At 42.3% G+C, this 25,695-nt stretch overlaps 1 protein-coding gene across 1 annotated transcript in view; it reads right to left on the reverse strand.

Annotated features, from left to right (window-relative positions):
• LMF1 (lipase maturation factor 1) overlaps nucleotides 1–25,695 on the reverse strand; it is a 551,994-nt gene that overhangs the window by 45,184 nt on the left and 481,115 nt on the right. Inside the window, exon 8 of the mRNA XM_077449405.1 lies at nucleotides 17,655–17,808. Within this exon, the coding sequence (XP_077305531.1) occupies nucleotides 17,655–17,808 (154 nt within the window). The remainder of the gene's footprint in view (nucleotides 1–17,654; nucleotides 17,809–25,695) is intronic.

Below are 25,695 nucleotides of genomic sequence, written 5' to 3' on the forward strand. Positions count from 1 at the left end.
AGGCCAGCAATAATAACTTAGGGATGTATGCTTTTATAACTGCTATGAAACAACGCCACAATTCTGAGTGCAAATTTTATGCTTTTAAAGAGAATATTTAAGGCTATAGTGCCCATTTACATTCTATATACATGTCAGGACAAAAATATATGTTTTTTACATATTTTATTTTGTCAGGCCAATACAAAATATTACATAAGAATACTATGACTGCAAACACTATGTATTATTACATGTAGGTAGCAGGTGGATCTTTAGGCCTTTTTACTTATATTTTCCATATGCCTGCTGTTTACAGAGCTCAACATCTTAAGCCGAAATGTTAGCAAATACAGTGTCTTGAAAAAGTATTCATACCCCTTGAAATTTTCCACATTTTGTCACATTACAACCCAAAACGGAAATATATTTTATTGGGATTTTATGTGATAGACACAAAGTGGCACATGATTGTGACGTGGAAGGAAAATGATAAATGGTTTTCAAAATTGTTAACAAATAAATATCTGAAAAGTGTGGTGTGCATTTGTATTCCGCCCCCTTTACTCTGATACCCATAACTAAAATATAGTGGATCCAATTGCCATCAGAAGTAATCTAATTAGTAAATAGAGTCTACCTGTGCATAATTAAATCTCAGTATAAAAAAAAAAAATACAGCTGTTCTGTGAAGCCCTCAGAGGTTTGTTAGCGAACCTCAGTGAACAAACAGGATCATGAAGGCCAAGGAACACACCAGACAGGTCAGGGATAAAGTTGTGGATAAATTTAAATCAGGGTTAGAGCCGGTTCACACAGCGGGCGATGAGAGGCGACACGACTCGCCTCGCCTCGCAAGTCGCCCCCGTTCTGTACAATGGAACCGTTCTGAGAGGAGCGACTCGAGTCGCTCCGACTCAGAAAAAAGGTTCCTGTACTACTTTTGGGCAACCTCGGGGCGACTTGCATTGACTTCTATACAGAAGTCATTTGCAAGTCGCCGCTGAGGCCGCGGCAGGTCGCGGCGAGGCAAGTCGGAGTCGCCTCGCCTGCAGTGTGAACCGGCCCTTAGGCTATAAAAAAAAAACAAGCTTTGAACATCTCACAGAGCATTGTTCAATATATCATCCGAAAATAGAAAGAGTATGGTACAACTACAAACCTACCAAGACATGGCCGTCCACCTAAACTGGCAGGCCGGGCAAGGAGAGCATTAATCAGAGAAGCAACCAAGAGGCCCATGGTAACTCTGGAGGAGCTGCAGAGAGCCACAGCTCAGGTGGGAGAATCTGTCCACAGGACAACTATTAGTCATGCTCTCCACAAATCTGCCCTTTATGGAATAGTAGCAAGAAAGCCATTTTTTAAAAGAAAGCCATAAGAAGTCCCATTTGCAGTTTGCAAGAAGCCATGTGGGGGACACAGCAAACAAGTAGAAGAAGGTGCTCTGGTCAGATGAGACCAAAACTGAACTTTTTGGCCTAAAAGCAAAAAATTATGTGTGGCAGAAAACTAACACTGCACCTTACCCTGAACACACCATCCCCACTGTGAAACATGATGGTGGCAGCATCATGTTGTGGGGATGCAGGGATAGGGAAGCTGGTCATAGTTAATAGGAAGATGAATGGAGCTAAATACATGGTAATCTCAGAAGAAAACATGTTAGAGTCTGCAAAAGACTTAAGACTGGGTGGAGGTTCACCTTCCAGCAGGGCAACAACCCTAAAAAGCCAGAGCTACAATGGAATGGTTTAAAGCGGTAGTAAACCCGCACATTTTTTTAAAAAATTTTTAAACCTGCAAAGCAAAAGGCATAATGAGCTAGTATGCACCGCATACTAGCTCATTATGAAATACTTACCTTAGAACGAGGCCCCGACATCTGGCCCGATCCACGCAGAGGGAGCCGACATGCACCCTCTGCGTTTCTTCTGGGTATCGTGGCTCTGGCGCTGTGAGTGGCCGGAGCCCCGATATCGTCACTCCCGCGCATGCGCGCGGGAGATTTCATTCCGGCCGGCCGGCCACTGCCGGATTTTCAGGCCGAGAATCCCCTTGTGCGCATGCGCCGCTGCAGTCAGTGGCGCATACCGAGGGGAATATCTCCTAAACCGTACAGGTAAGCCTTATTATAGGCTTTCCTGTAGGTAAAAGTTAAAAATTTGAGTATACAACCACTTTAAATCAAAGCATATTCATGTGTTAAAAATGGCCCAGTCAAAGTCCAGACCTAAATCCAATTGATAATCTGTGACAAGACTTAATTGCTGTTCATAGACGCTCTCCATCCAATCTAACAGAGCTTGAGCTATTTTGAAAAGAATGGGCAAAAACATTACTTAGATGTGCAAAGCTGGTAGAGATGTCCCCAAAAAGACTGGGGGGCTGAATACAAATGTACACCACACTTTTCACATATTTGTAAAAAAAATTGAAAACCATTTATCATTTTCCCTCCACTTCACAATCATGTGCCACTCTGGGTTGGTCTATCACATAAAATCCCAATAAAATACATTTGCGCTTTTGTTTGTAACATGACAAAATGTGGAAAATTTCAAGGGCTATGAATATATTTTCACTGTAGGTCAGAGCAAAGATATGCAGAGAAAGGTGCTTCTAAGTGCAGTATGTCAGCAATTCTATTAAAAGGCAATGGTAAAAAAACACTTACAGGATTACAGAGTAAACAGGCTCATCAATGGATGAAGTCCTGAGATGGTCTTCCCTGTCACTGTGCTTTCCTCCTGAGGAAGTGCAGCAGCCATCTTGCGCCTCCAGACCCTTGGTTCCTGCAGCTGCTAGTCGGCACAGAGACAAGGAAGACCATCTCAGGAGGATTTCACACATTGATGTGTTGCTATGGCCATTTGTATAGTGACTTTATTGCAATAATATAGAGTTAGATTTAGTAACAGCATATGTTTACAGAGGCCTTTCCCCCTCCATTGATATGTAAATAACTGAGGCAGGATGTTAAGTTGGTGTATGCAGGAAATGGGTGGGAGGGGCTTGGAGAGGGTTTGAAAAAAAAAAACATGTGTTTGGGACAGGGGGAGAGAGGTGTTTGGAAGGACAAAGAGGAGGCATGGCTGCCGGAAGCTGGAGAACTTTGTGACTTGGACTGAGCAAAGGACCATGGAGGATATCTTGACCCCTAAGTTGAGTAATTGTTTAGTTTACTTAATGTGTACAAATTGTACATGCTTATATGTGTAGGCATATATTTTGTAAGCTATAAGTTGTGTTGTATTGTTCATCCTACAGTTTGTATGTGCAGATTTTTTCCTGTTTAGTAAAGCATTGATACACTTCAGAAGTCTAAGCTTCCTTGGTTTTACCACAAGAGCTTAATAGATAGACGCAAAGCATTACAATAGTCACTATACAAATGGCCATAGCAACACAGTTGACGAGCCTATTTACTGTGTAAGGCCCCTTTCACACTGGGGAGTTTTCAGGCGTTACAGCGCTAAAAATAGTGCCTGTGTAGTGCCTGGAAAAAACCGACCCCTTTTACTCCAGTGTGAAAGCAGGAGGGCTTTCACACTGGAGCGGTGCGCTGGCAGGACGGTGAAAAAAGTCCTGCCAGCCGCATCTTTGGAGCGGTGAAGGAGCGGTGTATTTACCGCTCCTACCCATTGAAATCAGTGGGGCAGCGCGGCTATACCGCCGGCAAATCGCCGCTGCAGCGGCGCTTTGCGGGTGGTTTTAACCCTTTTTCGCCCGCCAACGTGGGTAAAACCGCCCCGCTAGTGGCCGCATAACGCCGCTAAAACGACGGTAAAGCGCCACTAAAAATAGCGGTGATTTAGTGCCAACGCCCGCACCGCCCCAGTGTGAAAGGGACCTAATCCTGTAAGTTGTTTTTAATGGGTGCCTTTTAATAAAATTGCTGTCAAACTGCGCTTAGAAGCGCCTTTCTCTGCATATCTTTGTCTATCCAGAGCCAGCTTCTCTCCTGTAAGTGCTGCTCGAGTGCCTGTCAGCTTGCTATCCTGCTATCTTGGATGATCCTGAATGTATATAGCACCTGGAGGACCCTTCTAGCAGAAGCGCTCCTAATTACTATTCTCCAAATAGGTCAGAGCAGTGACTTCTCAACCTTACTTTAGAGGGCTCCATACTAAGTTTCAAACACAGACAGGGTGACTGAAAGGAAGACGCTTCTGCTCCACCCACTCTTTAGAAAATCCATAATCCTGTAATCAGTGCTGTCTATCACTTTGAAAATACAAGAGAAGGAGAGGTTCTAAAGCCTAAGTGACCACAATATGTAGCTTAGGAGAAGTATCCAATTAAGAAGTAGTTAACAAAATGGAAAACTCTGGATGCAAAAAGTTCTCCTATGTAGAACCAGTAGTGCTGGGGTAGCAAAGTGATACCCTGAGGGCGAGTGTCCAGGCCAGGGCTGCTGTACCAGTGCCTGCTGCTGAGACAGTGTCCCAAGGGTGACTAAAGGAGTCTGAGAGCAGAACACACAGAGCCTAAATGTGGTAGAAACAGACAGGAACCCATTCCAGTTGCAAGTGGAATCTCAGCAACAGTGATAAATTGTCACCTTAGCTAGGATGCAGAGCATTGTCTCTTGCCAAATAAGCTGCAACAAACAAAAATGCTGTATATCTAATACCTTGGTAACAGAAACAAAATAAAATGGGCAACAAGCCCTAAGGCCCCATTCACACCTAGGTGTAGCGTTTTTAGGCAGATAGTTGCGCGATTTTACCACGATTTTATAAAAGGTCACCAATGTAAAAAGCAGAAAAAGGCCCCAATCTACCAAAAAAAATAATAATTCCAGAACTTGTTTGAGCTTCAGGTGTTTTGGAGTGGAGATGTGAACCATCTCCATACAGAATCGTTGATTTTTTTCCCCTCCAGTGTCTTGTAGCTTTAGGCTTCAAGCTACAAAACGCTCAGGTGTGAATGGGCAAAACTTGGCATGTGGACTGACTCAAGCTCTCTGTTTAAAGTTGATTCTTAAAGTAGATATATTTAACACGGGCTCTATACTGTACATATATGGCTCAGTCTGTTTCAATTAGAGAGAGAGGGGAAAACATATGCTGGGCTTTGTTTAGAAGTGCTCTGTGTATCCTATGTCATGGGTGCACACTCTATTAAATGTTTATTTGTAAAACAAAGAAAAAACCCCAGATATAAAACAGTTGAAAAGCATATGAATTAAAATTAATTGAATAAAATGTACCCCTTTTTTAGGCCCCATTCACACGAGCCTAAAGAAGGCCATACATGGGTCAAATTTCGAAATCTTATCTAAGAATTTTAGTTCAAAGATTGCACCATTAGTGGGCTGCAGCAACAGACGATTTTCAAGCGGCCATTGAATTAGAGTAACCATGCATGTTGGAAATTTTTTGAAAAATTAAAGATTTTCTATTCATTGATGGGAGAATCGTGCAAGAAATGTAATCAAAAAAGAAATGCACATGAGTGCAAGAAAAGAAAATTCCCGGAAAGAAAAGAAGATTGCCAGCCATGAAAATAATTTTCTGTAGCAACAGGAGGTGAAATGAAAAAGGCTTGGTTGGTCGAATTTTGAAATCAATGGTGGCACCATTGGATCACAAAACGCACCAAATTTCTTTCGAAAAAGAAAGTATGGCTTAATGGTGGCCATACACTAGACTAGTGATGGCGAACCTTGGCACCCCCAATGTTTTGGAACTACATTTCCCATGATGCTCCTGCACTCTGCAGTGTAGATGAGCATCATGGGAAATGTAGTTCCAAAACATCTGGGGTGCCAAGGTTCACCATCACTGCACTAGACGAAAAATCATTTGAAAATTTGTCATTTGGACAGTTTGTTTGTTTATTGTCTAGTTAATGGGCACAGATCAAAAATCAGTTGTGATGCTTTTGAGCTGAAAAATCAAAGCAAAAGTTTGGGAAACTTCGGCCGAACGGACGATAAATTAAAAGGTTAATGTGTTTCTCGCCCGAATAGTTTGCACTGGGCTTATGTGACAAAGCAAATGAAAAATGGATTAATTTATGTCAGTTGAACAATTTAGCAATCAATTTTTTTACATGATGGCAAAATCGCTTGCTCTCAAGACTACGTTTGTTTTTCGAAAACGAATTTGAATGATTTTTCGACAGTTGTATGGCTAGCATAAGGGTTGCACACCACCCAGATCAGCATATTTCTGTGGCGAGTATGGTTTGGTGTTTGCAATTTTCTGCAGCCCCGTAGCCTGTAAAAAAAAAAAATCACAAGCTCCACAGCTGTTTGTATGTAATTGCACATAGAGCGATCACCTACAGTTAGGGACAGATGAGTGGCTCTAGACGCAAATTGTTCACGCACAGGGATGCTCATTTGTCCCAGTTACAAACAGCCACTGAATGCAAACACCTAGCTTCTGACATACTCAGATCTGAGTGGTGTACGGCCCTGGAAGGTCATGTGAATGAGGCCTTAAAGTGGTTGTAAAGGGATTTTTTTTTTTTTTTAAATAACAAACATGTTATACTTACCTCCACTGTGCAGCTCATTTTGCACAGAGTGGCCCCGAACCTGGTCTTCTGGGGTCCCTTGGTGGCTGTCTCGGCTTCCCCCTGGAAGTACTTCTCACGTTCATGCGAGCTCCTTCACATGGTGAGAAGTACTTGTGGGCGCGCTCCCGTGATACAGCCGACCGCTATAGCCGCTCACTGTATCACTCGGCCCTGCCCCCTGGTGCGCTGCGTCATTGGATGTGATTGACAGCAGCGCGAGCCAATGGCTGCGCTGATTTCAATCCATCCACTCTAGCCAATCAGCGGCTAGGCTGAGCGGCGAAGAGGATGTCGGAGACGAGCACAGGACTTTTGAGGGGTCAGGTAAGTAAAACGAGGGGGCTGGGGGGGTGGCACTGTCAGATGTTTTTTCACCTTAATGCACAGAATGCATTAAGGTGAAAAAACTTTTACCTTTACAACCCCTTTAAGATAGCAAAGTGGATGCGTAGACAATATAAATAAAAAAAAAATAAGTAACATTTTTTTACAGGATGAAAACAGTGATCATGTTAAAAAAAAAAAAAGGCACATCGTTTTTCATAGACAAACTATTGACTTGTTGCATGATTCTTTAAACTGCTATCTTAGTAATGGTAACCATGCCTGACACAGCAGAATACCTGGGTCTTTAGAGCTGCACCCCAATAAAAAAAAAAATATTGTAGTTAAATATTTATTAGAAAAAAAAGAAAGCAGTATTTTTAAATTCAGCTAGTGTGCATACCAGAAATGTAATTGCTTTTAGTCTCGGTAATTCCCCTGCACAGCAGCACTTGAACTGGGAGAGGGAGACTCAGGGCTGATATCCAGTCTGGTATCCTGAATGTGCATGTAGTGACAAGGAGAGCATTCTGACAATATAGAGAGCAGAGAGATGACTCCATCAGCCTTCTGCTGCTCCTTTAATGTCAGATAACATGCTGTGGATAGGGGGGTGACCTAGATGTGTTGGTTCACAATAATAGAGAAAAGTTGTGTCACTAGGCTGGCTGAGCTATGTGGCAGAACCGTTTAAATAAAATCCTTTTAACAGGAAAAACAGCCCTCTTCTAAGTATTTCAACTTTCTTTTGAGCCCTTTTTCTGGAGTTCAACTTTAAGAAATACAGATCAGCACTAGAAACGTACCATGTACTGTATATTTATATATACATCTATTTTCTGGGTGGTATATTGCTTTGAATAGGAGGCAGCAGCTGCAGACAATCATAGATAGATTTTTAAACACTGTCTTTAGTGAAGGTAGAGATGATTTTATGGTGATAGATTTTGCCAGAAGCTGTTACTGCTGGCACTGAGCTCGGGTTGGAAGAGATGCGTCCCTCTTGGGCCGCATACATATTTGGCCGGCACGGTCCCAAGAATAAAAAAAAAATCCCTTAACATGTGTTTACCTTTAGCGGCAGCCAGGAACATGAAATCCAGAATCACGAGAGAGAAAATAGAGACGGAAAAGGAAAATATAGGAACATGTCTGCATTTTCCATCGCTGCACAAAATAACTGGGCGCCTTGGTTTTCGGTGGCCAAACTCCTTGAAATACATTGGAGTGTATGTAAATATTTGAATGTGAATTATCAATAAAAGGGCCAGTATATGACATTATTTTACTAATTTATGCAGTGGCTATGGTGCTTTCCAGAGAACGCTACCATATACATTACACCTGGCCCCCACCCCAAAGCAGCAAGCAGTTTAATGCCCCCTATTACTTAAGCCTAGGTGGAAGCTTGTTAACCATCAGTATTGGTCTTGGAATGTGCAAGTAAACCAGAACGCCTGGAAGAAGCCCAATGTTGCAAGGCAAGAGTGCTACCTAATTATGCTTCTCAAATGTATTTTTAGAAAAAGCTATTTTTTCCATGACTTGTAGAAGCTTCAGGAGTCTACTAGAACTAGAAGTAAGAAAATGGCTAAACAGGTTATTTTCGTGGTACCTGTTTAAAGATAGAGGGCTTCATCGACCAATAGTGCAGAATAGGAAGTAATAATAGGTTCTTTACCATTCATGTATGTACCTAAACCAGGTATGTAGTAGTAGTAGCATTTTTGACACCTTAGTTTTAGTTTCGGTTCACTTTAAAGCCTAAATACAGTGCCTTGCGAAAGTATTCGGCCCCCTTGAACTTTTCAACCTTTTGCCACATTTCAGGCTTCAAACATAAAGATATAATTTTTTAATTTTTTGTGAAGAATCACCAACAAGTGGGACACAATTGTGAAGTGGAACGAAATCTATTGGATTTTTGAAACTTTTTTAACTAATAAAAAAATGAAAAGTGGGGCGTGCAAAATTATTCGGCCCCCTTGCGTTAATACTTTGTAGAGCCACCTTTTGCTGCGATTACAGCTGCAAGTCGCTTGGGGTATGTCTCTATCAGTTTTGCACATCGAGAGACTGAAATTCTTGCCCATTCTTCCTTGAAAAACAGCTCGAGCTCAGTGAGGTTGGACGGAGAGCGTTTGTGAACAGCAGTTTTCAGCTCTTTCCACAGATTCTCTATTGGATTCAGGTCTGGACTTTGACTTGGCCATTCTAACACCTGGATACGTTTATTTGTGAACCATTCCTTTGTAGATTTTGCTGTATGTTTGGGATCATTGTCTTGTTGGAAGATAAATCTCCGTCACAGTTTCAGGTCTTTTGCAGACTCCAACAGGTTTTCATCCAGAATGGTCCTGTATTTGGCTGCATCCATCTTCCCCTCAATTTTAACCATCTTCCCTGTCCCTGCTGAAGAAAAGCAGGCCCAAAGCATGATGCTGCCACCACCATGTTTGACAGTGGGGATGGTGTGTTGAGGGTGATGAGCTGTGTTGCTTTTAGGCCAAACATATCGTTTTGCATTGTGGGCAAAAAGTTTGATTTTGGTTTCATCTGACCAGAGCACCTTCTTCCACATGTTTGGTGTGTCTCCCAGGTGGCTTGTGGCAAACTTTAGACGAGACTTTTTATGGATATCTTTGAGAAATGGCTTTCTTCTTGCCACTCTTCCATAAAGGCCAGATTTGTGCAGTGTACGACTGATTGTTGTCCTATGGCAGACTCTCCCACCTCAGCTGTAGTTCTCTGCAGTTCATCCAGAGTGATCATGGGCCTCTTGGCTGCATCTCTGATCAGTCTTCTCCTTGTCTGAGCTGAAAGTTTAGAGGGACGGCCAGGTCTTGGTAGATTTGCAGTGGTCTGATTCTCCTTCCATTTCAAAATGATCGCTTGCACAGTGCTCCTTGGGATGTTTAAAGCTTGGGAAATCTTTTTGTATCCAAATCCGGCTTTAAACCTCTCCACAACAGTATTACGGACCTGCCTGGTGTGTTCCTTGGTCTTCATGATGCTCTCTTCGCTTTCAACAGAACCCTGAGACTATCACAGAGCAGGTGCATTTATACAGAGACTTGATTACACACAGGTGGATTCTATTTATCACCATCAGTCATTTAGGACAACATTGGATCATTCAGAGATCCTCGCTGAACTTCTGGAGTGAGTTTGCTGCACTGAAAGTAAAGGGGCCGAATAATTTTGCACGCACCACTTTTCAGTTTTTTATTTGCTAAAAAAGTTTAAATTATCCAATAGATTTCGTTCCACTTCACAATTGTGTCCCACTTGTTGGTGATTCTTCACAAAAAATTAAAATGTTATATCTTTATGTTTGAAGCCTGAAATGTGGCAAAAGGTTGAAAAGTTCAAGGGGGCCGAATACTTTCGAAAGGCACTGTATACCTTCAGCTTTAATATCCTAGTCAAAATCATGGTGCATTAAAGTAATTGTAAAGACTTAAACGTTTTTTTTTTTTAAATAAGAGGTTTACACCAGCAAATAAATCTCCCCCTTCCTCACACCGCCGCCGCCACCATTTCCTCCCTTGGGGAGACGGATGGGAAGGCAGCCTTACCTAAGGAGGCAAGTGACTACAATCCAGGGTAGGGCTGCTGCTCCAGCTTGCCGAGGGAAGAGCCGAGGCTTCTCCTCCCGGCTGATCAGGAAGTGAGTCCTAATGCACCCTGGCCAATCGGTCTCAGGACCCGCTTACTGATTGGCCAGGAGGAGAATCAGGAAGACAATAGCGAATATTAATTTGCTATTGTCACACAACTGGGTGGGCTCAGGGCGCAGTGCTCTGTGTCCTGAGCCCATCCTTTTTTGAAGCCAATTAGTTAAGGAGCAGGCTCCCTATGGTCGCTGACCATTCTTTAACTTTTAAAAAAGAAGGGGGAAAGCCACTCGCCATATAAAAACCTTCAATCCTGTTTATTTAGGCTCTCTAACACAACAGATATTTCCTCCTGGTTTTTATATGATGAGTGGCTTCCCCCCTTTCTATTTGAAAGTTGGAGTTTGGAGCTGAAAGCTTGTATGTTAGGTGCACTACCCATAAGATAGTTTTTTTGTTCCATGGATGCTCTTTTCAAATTATTGACAGATTGACTGATCATTGTCAGCACTGACCTCTACCTCATTGCTTAAGCACCAATTAAGGTACTTTTCTCTGGTTGTTTGACTCTCTCGTAACAGAGCCTTGAATTGACCTCTACTACAATCTTACACTTTGTACTTTGCCTTTGTTTGTCTCACCTGGTGGTTGCAACCAGTATGTGGTTTGGAGGTACCTTTGCCATAAGCTCCAACTACATCATCAGTAACTCCAGAGAATACCTTTCTTTATCAACCATCACAGGACACAGAGCCATAGTAGTTACTATGTGGGTTATATAGGCCACCTTTAGGTGATGGACACTGGCACACCCTAAGACAGGAAGTTCCTTCTATTCAGCTTTGCATGAGGTTATTGTGAAAGATTGTGGCTTCATTCAAAGCCATTCCTTATACTCAGTTTCATTCGAGACTGCTGCAAAAACACTATCCTATCGGCTTGGAACAAGAAGGTACAAGCTCTAAATTTCCCAATGTGTCTGTCTCCAAAGGTGCATTGAAGCCTCAGTTGGTGGTGGATAACCAAGAATCTGCAGAAGGGAAAATCCTTCTTACCAGTTACCTGGAAGGTGGTAACAACAGATGCTAGCCTTTTGGGTTGGGGAGCAGTCCTGGAAGAGGCAACCGTCCAAGGGAAATGGTCCAGAACCGAAAGGACTGTGCCCATCAACATTCTAGAGATTTGGGCAGCGCACTTGGCCCTGGGGGCCTGGATATTCAGGTTGCGGAACTGTCCTGTCAGGATCCAATCTGACAATGCCATGGCAGTGGCCTATATCAATCACCAGGGGGGCACAAGAAGTCATGCGAACCAGAGAGAGGTGAATCCAATCCTAACTTGGGCAAAAACAACATGTACCTTGCCTATTGGCAGTCTTCATTCCAGGAGTAGAAAATTGGCAGGCGGACTACTTAAGTTGTTAGCAGTTGTGCCTGGGAGAATGGTCCCTTTACTCCGATATCTTCCTGGCAATATGCCGGAGATGGGGGATCCCAGATGTAGACCTGTTTGTGTCCAGGTGCAACAAAAAGATTGACAACTTTGTGTCAAGAACAAAGGATCCGCTAGAATGCAGAACAGAAACCTTGGTGGCCCTGCGGGATCAGTTTTCACAGATTTATGCATTCCCTCCTATTCTGCTACTTCCACAACTTCTTCGCAGGATCAAGCAGGTAGGGAAGTCAGTGATTCTTATGGGCCAAAAGATATTCATATGCAGAGATCATAACGATGGCGGTAGGGGACTCACGGACCCTACCACCACGTCCGGACCTACTCTCGCAAGATCCAGTATTCCATTCTACCTTACAAATGCTAAATTTAACGGTTTGGCTATTGAGACCCACATTCTATAGAGGCAGAGGCTGTCAGGATCAGCTGTATCTACCTTGATTAGTGCAAGGAAGCCGGCCTCTAGAGTCATATATTATAGAGTCTGGAAGGCATATCTTTCCTGGTGTGAATCCGGGGATTGGCATCCCAGAAAGTATGTCATAGGTCGAATCCTTGCCTTTTTGCAAATGGGGTTTGAGATGAAGCTGGCTTTGAGTACTATCAAAGGCCAGGTCTTGGCCTTATCGGTATTGTTTCAAAGACCACTTGCTTCACATTCTTTGGTCCATAGCTTTTTACAGGGGGTAACGTGGCTTAATCCATCGGTTAGGTCACCCTGGAACCCTTGGGACTTGAATTTAGTTCTGTCGGCATTACAGAAACAGCCTTTTGAGCCAATACAACATATTCCCTTGGTCCTTTTGACAAGGAAGCTAGTTTTTCTGGTAGCCATATCTTCTGCAAGAAGGGTATCAGAGTTGGCTGCTCTTTCTTGTAAAGAGCCATATTTAATTATTTACAAGGATAGGGTAGTATTGCGTCCTCATTATAAGTTTTTACCAAAGGTAGTGTCAGGTTTTCATCTAAAACCAGGACATTGTTCTACCTTCATTTTTTCCAGAACCCTGTTCTACGCAAGAAAAGTCGCTACATTCTCTTGATGTAGTGATAGCAGTCAAAGTCTACTTGAAGGCGACTGCTCAGATTCGAAAATCTGATGTTTTGTTTGTGTTGCCTGAAGGTCCTAAAAAAGGACAGGCAGCATCGAAATCTACTATTTCTAAGTGGATTCGGCAAGTAGTTCTTCAAGCTTATGGTTTGAGGATGAAGATTCCATCTTTTCAAATCAAATCGCACTCTACCAGGGCTGTTAGTGCTTCATGGGCAGTGCATTACCAAGCCTCCATGGCTCAAACCTGCAAGGCCACAACTTGGTCTTCAGTCCATACCAGATTCTTTACCAGATTCTATCAGGTGGATGTAAAAAGGCATGAGGATATTTCCTTTGGGCGCAGTGTGCTGCAGGCAGCAGTACAGGTCCTCAGGTCTGATGGCGCCCTACTTTTGTTTGTGTCTCCCTTCCCTCAGTTGGCATTGCTGTGGGACATCACACATAGTTACTACTATGGCTCTGTGTCCCGTGATGTACGATAAAGAAAATAATATTTTTATAACAGCTTACCTGTAAAATCCTTTTCTTGGAGTACCTCACGGGACACATAGGTCCCTCCCCTCTTTGGATACACATATATTGCTTTGCTACAAAAACTCCCAGTAATGGGAGTGGTTATATAGGGAGTGAACTTCCTGCCTTAAGGTGTGCCAGTGTCTAACATCTAATGGTGACCTATATAATACACATAGTAACTACTATGGCTCTGTGTCCCGTGTTGTACTCCAAGAAAGGATTTTATAGGTAACCGGTATTAAAAACCCTTTTTTACCCATGTGTTAACATTCTTGGTGGGACTATTTTACCATCCTACAGGTAACCAGATACCTTTTATGACATCCTTACTCTGTTTGCATGGGTCCAGTGTACAGCTGAGGGATCCTACAGACTTACATTCCTGAATTCAGGACAAAGCCATGCCAACTGCCTTAGCCCAATCCAATAAAAGAGCCAGTCTTGCTTACTGAAGCAAGTTCACTTTACCAATCCAGCCTTCTGAGAATACTGAACTTAAAGTGGAACTTTAGTCAAAAAATTAAGTCCTGCTAGATCACTCCAGGCTGGCACCTTTTGCAGGTATAGTTATGTAAAACATTAAAAATAAGTGACTATATAGTGCTGTTTAAACCCAGTAATACACTGTCTTATCCTGCTCTGCACATGCTCAGATGCTCTCTATTTTTCGGTACTGTACCAAATTTGTAGAGGCCAATCTGCTGACAACTTAAAGATTTACTGCTGTTTAAGGGCTCTGGGCTTCAACAAAATGGTGGCCTCCAGGAAGAAGAAACAGGAGCAATGCTGGAGGCAATTTACAGCACACAATAATTTTAGTAGCATAATTATTAATGTGAAATGTACTTTCCTTGTCAAATAACAAGTTGTTATGTGTACCGTTCTGCTTTATACAACTCAAGGCATAGTCAGAGCCAGAATCATTAAACTGCAATATAATGTGCAATTTGACTTTATTTTCCTCTCACATATGTCAAACTTTACTCTTGTTTAGTGCATAAAGTATTGAAAAAAACAATAACATAAAAATAGCATTGCAAAATCTTTGCCACACCTGGATTAATAGTTTAAAGAGGTCCAGAGCTCTTCCCCGTGCCCTCTAACATAGTGGTGAAAGAAGGAACGAAGGACAACTGGGTCTCTTAAACTTCCTCACTTAATTCCTAAATCCTGAAGCAAACGGCTGGACTTGCTTGGGGTATCTGAAATTAGGGAAAGAGCCTGAAGCGACAGCACAAAAATATTTTCCAGTGTAGCTCTGTAAAAGTGTTTCTCTCCTTTGCTATTAGGTCTGGGGAATGTCACCTTTCTTGGCCTGGAATACCCAGAATTCCACTGGTAATGCCAACCATCTTCAACATCGGCACAGAACACACCGTTCCATTCTCAACACAAACAAGTACAACCAAAACTTAAAACAAAAACAAAATGTAAGCGTATCTAGATTAAAGGGATAGAGCCGTACAATAACATAATATATACAACAATCAGCCATAACATGGCCGATGACAGGTAATGTGAATAACAATGGTTATCTCACAAGGGTATCTGAAAGTGGGTGGGATATATTAGGCAGCAAGTGGACATGTTGTCCCTGAAGTCAATGTGTAGAAAGCAGAAACGATGGGCAAACATAAGGATTTGAGCAACTGTGACAAGGGCCAAATTGTAGTGGGTAGACGACTGGGTCATAGCATGTCTAAAACTGTAGCTCTTGTGGAATGTTCTCGGTCTGCTGTGGTCAAAGGAAAGAGAACCGGCAAACCGGTGACAGGGTCATGAGCAGCTAAGACTCAGTGCACAATGCATTGCAATTTGTTGTATATGAGGTTGCCTAGCCATAGACTGGTCAGGGCATCCATGCTCACCCGTGTTCACAGCCAAAAGAGCCTACAATGGGCATGTGAGCATCAGAACTGCACCAAGGAGCAATGGAAGAAGGTGGTCTAGTCTGATCAATTTAAGAATGGTTTGAGGAACACAGCATTAAGGTGTTAACTTGGCCTCCAAATTCTCCAGAACCCAATCCAATCGAGCATCTGTGGGATGTGCTGGAAAAGTAAGGTTCCATGCACACTGAATCTCATAAACGGCAGTTTTTGGGAGATTGGGCAGCCCATAAACTCCCCTCTATGTTATCCTATGTGTCCCTGCACACATGGACGTTTTTGGAAGACTATCAGCAGTGGCATTTATGGCCTGTTTTCTGAACGCCATAAAATCACGTTCAGGAGTCCTTTTTCTGACCACAAAAACGCCAAATGCTCATTAACGTTGATAAACTCTCAAAAATGCGTTTCACCAGCATTTTTTAAGGTTTTTGATCCATTGAAAAAAAAAAATTCAAAGAAAAAAATTGCTAAAAAAACGAATAAATGTTATTGCAAAAACAAAAAAAAAGCATTGAAAGACTCACTGCAAAGCTACTGCCATTTTTATAACATTATTTTAATGTCCAGTGTGCATGGAGCCCAAGTCTGATTCATGGAGGGCAACACCTTACAACTTACAGGACTTAAAGGATCTGCTACTGACAGCTTGCTTCCAGATACTACAGCATACCTTCAGAGGTCTAGTGGAGTCCATGCCTTGATGGGTTAATATTATAACTGATTAGTATATATGAGACAGAAAGTGTCATTAAGGCCTCTTTCACATGGCCGATCCTAAAAAACAGCCAGGCGGACCTGAACGGATGCTCCATAGAGGTCTATGGAGCGTCAGATGTTAGCGGTGACATGTTTCCGCTTACATCTGACCTGCTCCGATCCGAAAAAGTGTGACGGAGGAAAAACCTACTTTTCCATCCGTCATTGAATCGGATCGGGTGACGACGGACACTGCGGTCACCCCATCTCCCATAGGGGAGAGCGGCGCTCTGACATGTCTGTCCCTGCACAGTGTGCAGAGATGGACCTGTCATCTTCCTGCTCAATGGGGATTGACGGAGCGATCCCCGCTGAGCAAGCGGATATCCACGGGGTGAATCAGCACCGATCCGCACCGTGTGAAAGAGCCCTAAAGGGAGAGCAGAGGAACAGCCAAGTACTCAACTGAAGCAAATATATACAAAGGGGAGGATTTACTAAAACTGGAGCGTGCAAAATCTGGTGCAACTCTGCATAGAAACCAACCAGCTTCCAGGTTTTATAGTCAAAGCTTAATTGAACAAGCTGAAGCTAGAAAATGATTGGCTACCATGCACAGCGACACCAGATTCTAAGCTCTCCAGTTTTATAAATCAACCCCAAAGTGTTTCACTTGCCAAAAACATTTTAAAGCTGTGCACATTTTCTTCTGATCCATCCATGGCCACTGGCTTTATGACATCTGTGCCATTGTCTGGTTTTTAGACCGCTAATGAACATCACAACTCTTCCCCTGCCAGATCACGTAAGTACCAACTCCTCCCACCCATCAGCTTACAGAGCATGCATTGCCACTGCAAGCCTTATATTAGCTTTCAACTGTCTAGTGTCAGCTCAATGTAATAGAGGATTTCAGGTAATTGTTGTTGCTGGATAGTACAATTCCATCACCTGGATGTGGAATTACATATTTGGTGAGAGTTCTTCTATTAACGTGAACTACAGTCAAACCATAACATGATTGATTGTGCACAGTGGAATGGAAACAAAAAAATATTAATACAAGCAGTTAAAGCAGAACCTCATTAACTTTTTTCATTTTGTATAGGGGAGGGAAAGGTTAGAACTGTTGTTTTATAGCTAATTATTTTTTTTGTTAATGCCATCAGTGCTCCAGAGAGAATTCATTTGACTTCCTGTTCCAAAGACCAACCAGGAGAGGAGAAATCTAACCAAACGGGATACAGATGACAGAAAATAACTGACAGAGCTTCTAGCCCTTATCCACACCATCCAAAATGGAACAAAATGATTTGGCTGGATTTTAACTACAGCCACCCTCCCGGTCTTTGTTTTGACTTCACAACTATGCCTCAATTGATCGAAAATGAGAAGAAAATCTTTTGGCTGAAAAACAAAAACCCTGTCCCAATATCAGCACTTCAGAGGTTCTAGGTGGACATATCACAAATAGTTCACAGAAGCACATTTGTTTTAAAATGCACACATCCTTAAGTGCTCTGCACGATTCTCTTTACCTAGAGTTGTGCTTCAACATTGGGTTCTCTCTTTGAGATTTAAGCTATATAGTACCTGCCGAAGGCTCCATATGTGTTGACAATCCGTAGAGGGTTGAATGACGTGTTCATAAGTTGTCTGGAGCTCATCAGGTTCACAACAACGGGGATACTGAGGTAGGCAATGAGGACTCCCAGAGACACATGTAGAATCTGGCGGATGTATGAACCTAAGTGAAAATGGCTTGGTTAGCTGAGCTTTCCAAAAATTTTACCTACAATTTTCAAAAGTACCCAATGGCTGTTCTGTTTGAGGAGTCGAAAACCAGAACTTGATTTACGTATAGTCAACATTGTAATCTAGGACGGCAGGTCTTCCAGGAGTGGCACAAATCTTCCTACACATCATGATGCAGTAACACAATCCTGTGTATAATAAAAGGTTCTAGACTGCCGCCCTGCCTGCCAAAGCAATATATCCAGGTCCTCATTGTTACATAATTAAGCTGAAGAACGACACGTCTAAAGAACAAAAATAAATAAAATAACCTGCATCCTAACTGTATTTAATCCAGAGGAAGGTGAGATACTCCTTATTAAACATGATCCTATTTTTTTTATCACTCCCCCCTGATTAAACAATCTAGGATGGTTATATTTTGTTTATCTAGAAACACATCCAACCTTATTTGAAACCTTTTTTTGGCTAGAACCAGATCCTGCAGAGAACTGTTCCACATCTTCACAGCTATTACTGTACCGTAAGGTTAAACACACCTTTTTCAAGAAAAAATAAATAAAAAATCATCCTTGTCCTTTGATCCTAAAGTGAATAACTTTGCACAAGGTTTATTATATGGGCCATTTATGAATATACTGTGTGTGTATATCTATATATATATATATATATATATATATATATATATATATATAAAAAAAATATATATAAAATGATAAATAATGATGTTGCCGAGGCTTCCTTCACATTGGCAAACTACAGTGCACACCCATGCAAGCGTCATGTTTGCCCGCACGGGTGTTCAATTCATCCCAGTGCCGGCAATATCATTCATGTCAACTGGGATGCAGAGGCTGCACAGACACAGCTGTTGCTCCCACCCTGACAGCCGTGCTGTCTGCATTCAGGGATGTGCACCCGCACCCACACTGATGTCAAATTGGGAGCAATGGCTGTGTCTGTGCAGCTGCTGCATCCCAAATGACATGAACTGGACTGCAAGCGCCATGTTTGCCGCACGGGTGTTCAATGCATCCCAGTGCCGGCAATGCCATTCATGTCAACTGGGATGCAGAGACTGCACAGACACAGCTGTTGCTCCCACCCTGACAGCCGTGTGGGTGAAAGTCCCCAAACGCACGCTGTCTGCATTCAGGGGTGTGCACCCTCACCCACACTGATGTCAAATTGGGAGAAATGGCTGTGTCTGTGCAGCTGTTGCATCCCAAATGAGATGAACTGGACTGCCTGCACGGAACACCTGTGCATCTCCTTGTTGGCAAACACTGCCCTTGCAAGGGTGTATGCTGTACTACGCCCATGTAGAAGAGGCCTAATCCTGCAACATGCATGTATTTGTACTTACAGTTTGCCCACTCTGGGTTTGTACACCTAGAACTAAACTGCTAGCAAAGTAGGATGACAGCATGTTGTAGCCTTCTAATTGTCTGACGAAGGGGCACTGCGCGGCTCCGAAACATTGCACTTATCTCTGTGATGTGATCTCTCAACAATAAAGAAACCTTTAGACAGTGATTGTTGATCCATGGTGTGCTGGTGAATATGTACAGATGCAGGCGTAAGACACAGAGGGGGGCAAACTGCCTTTTCAACAACTGCACTCCCAGAATCGGTGTGCCCTGTGTTGTCTTATCTTTGCTATTGAAGATGAGTGAAGATCTGGCAACACGGTATAATATGCCCAGTGAATTGAAGCTACTCTATTGCAGACCCATCAAGACAAGGGGGAATTCAAGATACAAAAAAGTTAACGTGTTTCAGACCTGTGCTGGGTCTTAGTCATAAGCTACAGGGCTGAAACACGTCAACCTATTTGTACATTGGATTCCCTCTTGCCTTGATGGATCTGCAATAAAGTAACATGAATTGTATGATCATGGTATACTGTATTGCTGGACCTTTATTCATCTTTAACATTATCTGACAGTGTGTGTAGCTGTGGTCCAGGCACAGGTATTTATTTATCCAGCAGCCACATCTACGATTCAGGTTGTAGCATCACATACTGTATATATTCTGAAGTTTGAACTCATCTTTGCGGTGTTCTCAATTGTCCATTGAATAGTATATTTAGTAGTAGTCAGTCACCTTCAACATACTTTGTTTTGTAATGTTGAAGACATCCAAGGATCCTCCTCAAATACGATTCGAGAACATACCCCAACATTTAGCTACATGAGTCACCCATGGAGTAAGAAATGTTGGAATATTTAAGCTGAGGAATATCCTTGGATTAGTAGCAAAAAGACTCCAACATTACAGAGCAAGTCCAGTTGAGTTGCTCTTGGATGGATAACCTTCCAGCGGAGCCAACCAATCAACAGTCTAATCGGTGTTCCTCCCCTCTGATTTTTTTTTCCAGATTTGTATTATTTCATCATATTGCATGCAGTTACAACACTTTTTCACTGCTTTTCTCAGAATATTTCAATTTTTAACTTGCCATTTTGCATTTTTATAAACCTTCAGAAAAAACAGACATGGAAAATGGTAAATGCCATATTTTGTCAGCTGCTTTATAAATGTACCCACCCTCTACTACAATATGGTGGAAGACCAACACAAGGCACAGCGGTGGGAACTGTTATGGCATTATGGGAATTTGCCTTTGTTTGCTGGGTCAGACTTGCGTTTTGCCTGTAGAAGCTGCTAATGTACATTAGGACATTTAGAGGCATATTATAAGGTCAGTTTTTAAAGGCAGGAAAGAAAACCCCTCTATTTTGCATTTTTGAGAGCAGAAAAAAAAGCTAAACGCTATTAAACAATAGTACAAAAACATTCAAAATTTGCGTTCTTTTTCCCTGCAAAGATCACTGGCATGTTTTTAAGCAGCTGTGCATGGACCCTTAAGCCCCATACACACACGATCAGATTTTCTGCTGATTTTTGAAACCATGTAGTGCAAGGGCCTGCCTGATTGCATACAAATTGAAACTCCTAAGGTTTGACCTCATATTATATGGTTTTGGTAAATGTGAAGCAAAAAAAATCAGCAGAAAATCTGATAGTGTGTATGGGGCTTTCGACATTTACCGTATTTATCCGCGTATAACATGCACAGGCACATAACACGCACATTCATTTTAAGAGGGAAGTTTCAGGAAAAAAAACGTACATTTTAAATAAAGAACTTTGAAGCAAAATAAGGGTCAGTGCCCATCTGCAGCCTCACCATTGCCATCAATGCAGCCTGATCAATGCCCATCTGCAGCCTCATTAGTCCACATCAATGCAGCCTCACCATTGCCATCAATGCAGCAGCCTCACCATTGCCATCAGTGCAGACTGCAGCCTGATCGATGCCCATCTGCAGCCTAGAGGGGGCAGGGAGGGGGGCGGGACGAGCGCCGACATATTACATACAGGAGAATCTCCTATGATAGACAGAACAGTGGTCCAATGGTGGGACTTTCTATTACAGAGGCAGGAGATTCTTACTGCCCCCCTCCCTGTCCCCTCCGAGGCAGCTAAAATTGAAGTATTGGCGTATAACACGTACCCGCTATTTGTGCCCGATTTTCATGGTGAAAAAGTGAGTGTTATACGTCAATAAATACAGTATTTTTCAGAGTCCATATTTTTAACTGCTTGCCGACCGCCGGCTGTCAATTGATGGCCAGGCGGCGCAGCTTTTGTTGTGGGAGTGCGTCATATGACGCCCTCGCCTTTTCGGCCCACCAGGGGGCACGCACTGGGGACTAAATGGGCGGCCGTGTTTTCCGCCAGGCACCCACGATTGCCCGGGAACACAGCAGGACCATGGATATGTTTATGTAAACACAGAGATCCACGGTCCTGTCAGAGGAGAGGAGACCGATGGTGTGTTCTCAGTACAGAGAAACACTGATCGGGCTCCTCCCCTTATGAATCACCTACAGTTAGAGTCACTCCCAGGGAACATATTAACCCCTTGATCACCACCTAGTGTTAACCCCTTCACTGCCAGTCACATTTATACAGTAATCAATGCAGTTTTACAGCACTGATCGCTGTATAAATGTGAATGGTCCCAAAAATGTGTGAAAAGTGTCCGATATGTTCGCCACAATGTTGCAGTCACAATAAAAAACGCAGATCACCACCATTACTAAAAAAAGTTAGTAAAAAAAAATAAAAAAAATAAAAAAGCTATAAATCTATCCTCTATTTTGTAGGCGCTATGACTTTTGCACAAACCAATCAATATACGCTTATTGCGATTTTTTTTTTTACCAAAAATATGTAGAAGAATACGTATCTGCCTAAACTGAGGAAAAAAAAATGTTTTAAAAGAAAAATTGGATATTTATTATAGCAAAAAGTAAAGAATATAGTTTTTTTTTTCAAACTTGTCGCTCTTCTTTTGTTTATTGCGCAAAAAATAAAAACCGCAGAGGTGATCAAATACCACCAAAAGAAAGCTCTATTTGTGGGGACAAAATGATAACCATTTCATTGGGGTACATCGTTGTATGACCGCTCAATTGTCATTCAAAGTGTGACAGCGCTGAAAACTGAAAAATGGCTTGGGCAGGAAGGGGGTGAAAATGCCCTGTATTGAGGTGGTTAAGGGCCTTGTCAATTAATTTAAACAATGATATCTAAACATACAAGGCTATAACAAAGCAACCACCCCAGAATCCCACAAGGTGTGCTTCCTCTCTAGGCACATGTTGCTAGCAGGCACTAAAGGGATTCTGGGATAAAAATGTAAAAAATAAATTACCAAAGCTTCTGTACATTTGCTTTAGTACATCGTTTATGAGCACCTTATTGAAGGCAATTGCTGTATAAACAAAATACAGTAAAAGTAATAAACCATGGTGGTGACCGCATATGATCTCAGCATGTTGCCGCACAATCCATACGTTTTTTTGTGTGGCATAGAAATTCATATTAATGGAGGTGTGCTTGACACAGAGTCAAGAGTCTGTGTGTAATGTGTCCTAAACTAAGGGTCTCCGAATGCACAGAAATTGACTCAAAGTGATTGTAAAGGCTCCTTTTTTTTAAAATAACAAATATATCATACTTTCCTCCACTGTGCAGTTCGTTTTGCACAAAGTGGCCCCAATCACCCTCTTCTAGGGTACCCCGGAACGAAGGGCTCAGGTGAGTAAAATGGGGGACGGGGGTCACTGTCAGAAGTTTTTTCACCCTTAATGCATATGTAGCGGTGGGCTAAATATGTGTTTTTCAAAATGTAACTTTAACCAAACTACAGTTTGGTTTGGGTCTATTTGCCTAAGTTTGACTTCTGTGTCAGTCTGACTGGGCTGTGAGATGTTCAGCCTGGCCACAGGGGGGCGCTGTCTCTGGTGGCAGGCATGGAACTATGGTCTGGTTGGGCGTTTAATTTACTCTCTATCTGAGTCAGGACAGTGGGAGTGGCCCTCTCGATGTGCCCTCTGGGAGAGAGTATTAAAGATGCGGACTTCATGTGGTCCGGGGTTCCGGTCCAGTATGCTGTGCTGATTACATGGTCCTGGTCCTCCTGACCAGCCCCCGGGAAGGCTATGGCCTGGGGTGCGGATCCACCCGACTTTAATGCCTCAGGGCTGGCTAGCCCAAAGCAAGGGAACTAGGGAAGGATTCCAAGGTGGATGGGTGCTGTCTCCGGTTCGGGAGAGACCCATTGAAATTCGAGCATTCCAGGGGAGGACTCTTTAGAAGAACACCACGAGTGAGTTTGGTTTTCTTAACAAGAGCCTGGAAGGGCTGAAGTAACCGAGAGAATCCGGTCTTGTGGATATCGCCAAGTGGGCTGAAAGATCCAGGTATCCTACACGTGTTCTACAGCTTAGTTTCCCTACATGTTCTGCAACGTTGGTGATAAAGACTTCAACCTGAGTGTTCATCCAGCTGCGAATGGCTATTCTCTGGATGCAGTCAAAGTAAGCAAGTTCCTTAACGTTTTTGGACTTTGACATTGAGAGTACCTGAACTTTCCTTTCCAACCCTCTGATTCCAAGTTGAAAGACTGTTCAATGGTTTGAGTTTTTGCAAATAAAATGCATTCAAGTGGATCTATTGTCAGTCTCAAGTTACTGGGCCATCTACCACAGGACATCCCCTAGACATGCAACAAGGAGAACGAAAGGCAACGGTAAGCCCAAAAATAACCAGCAGCTCCTTCGGGGGTTAGTGCTACACATAGGATGAATTAAAGTGAAAAAAACATGAGGGTTTACAACCCCTTTAAAGAGGAGGGCCGTTAAAAAAAAAAATTTAAAAGTCAGCAGCTGCAAACACTGCAGCTGCTGACTTAATAAGCCGACTTACCTGTCCAGGGCACCGGCGATGTCGGCCGCCCTGTCCTCAGCTCTCGGGTCCCGGCGCCGCCATTCCTTCTAAGGGAAACAGGCAGTGGAGCCTTGCGGCTTCACTGCCCGTTTCCTACTGCGCATGCGCGAGTCGCGCAGCGCTTTGTGAATGGGACGCGCTGTGTTCTGGGACACACAGTTCCCAGAACACAGCGCGATCCATTACCCAGAAGACAACGTGACGAGGAGAGAAAAAAGAAGATCTCCGCGGAGGAGGAAGAGGAAGATTAGGATTATGTGCCTAGCAACAGGCATTTCTGGTAAGTAAAAAAAAAATATTATTTTTTTTTTGGAATTTTTTATAATTTTTTATATTTTTTTTTTTCAGGGTGGCCCTCCACTTTAAGGATTACGTAAACCATACCAATGAACGACTCTCATTTGCTTCCCTTTGGCCTATTAATTATACTATGGAGTAGAGCTGCACTATTAATCGACAAGAATCGTTATCGCGATTTTTTCCCCATTGCGAATGTGACAGAAGTATTTCTTGATTCTTTCTATGCAGAGAATTCTCTCTGCTCTTCTGAAACCACAGCCATCAAAGGAAAGGAAGGAAAAAAACTGGGCAGTCTGCCAAGAATCACAACATTCTTTAGCAGTGGAATTAAGTATAAACATTGTAACAATTTTTCAAAGGAATAGACTTGTGTGTAAATGAGGAAAGTTTAACCACTAAAGCCCCATACACACTATCAGTTTTTCTGCTGATTTTTGTCTTCAAATTTACCAAAACCATGTAGTGAAGGACCTGCCTGATTGCATACAAATTGAAACTCCTAAGGTTTGACCTCATATTATATGGTTTTGGTAAATCTGAAGGAAAAAATCATCAGAAAATCTGTGTGTGGGGCTTTAAACACTAAACCTTTTTCTGACATTTATTGGTTTTAAGATAAAATCATTTTTTTTTCCTAGAAAATTAGTTGGAACCCCCAAACTTTATATATATATATATATATATATATAAATTTTTTTTAGTAGAGACCCTAGAGAATAAAATGGTGGTTGTTGCAATATTTTATGTCACTCTGCATTTGCACAGCGGTCTTTCAAATGCAATTTTGTTTGGAAAAAATGACTTTAATTAATAAAAAAAACAGTAAAGTTAGCCCAATTTTTTTTGTATAATGTGAAAGATTTTACATCACGAGAATTGTGATCTTTTTATTCTAAGCAAAAAAAATTGTGATTCTCATTTTGGCCAGAATCGCGCAGCTCTACTATGAAGTGTTTTGGTATTTTTGTTTGATAAGAGCAAAAAAAATAGTTGTCGATCCTGCCAAAAATCTTGTCTGTTTCTGTAGTTATGTCCTACAATGACAATACTGCTCCATAGGTATACTAGAGTGAGTGAGCATTGTTATTTTAAGACATAACACGTGTTAGTGGCAGGATCACCAGGTGAAAATAAAGGGAAAAAACGCCTAAAAAGTAATACAGCCACCACATATCTAAGGACTGGTAATCTGTAATATATTACACTTTTTTTTTTTGCTCTTCGGTTTAGATACACTTTAAGGATTAGCATATTGCCTTATACACACCTCCCA

This window comes from Lithobates pipiens, unplaced genomic scaffold (genome assembly GCF_037356315.1).
Source record: "Lithobates pipiens isolate NorthernLeopardFrog02 unplaced genomic scaffold, aLitPip1_a1.2 Scaffold_22, whole genome shotgun sequence".
Classification (NCBI taxonomy): domain Eukaryota; kingdom Metazoa; phylum Chordata; class Amphibia; order Anura; family Ranidae; genus Lithobates; species Lithobates pipiens.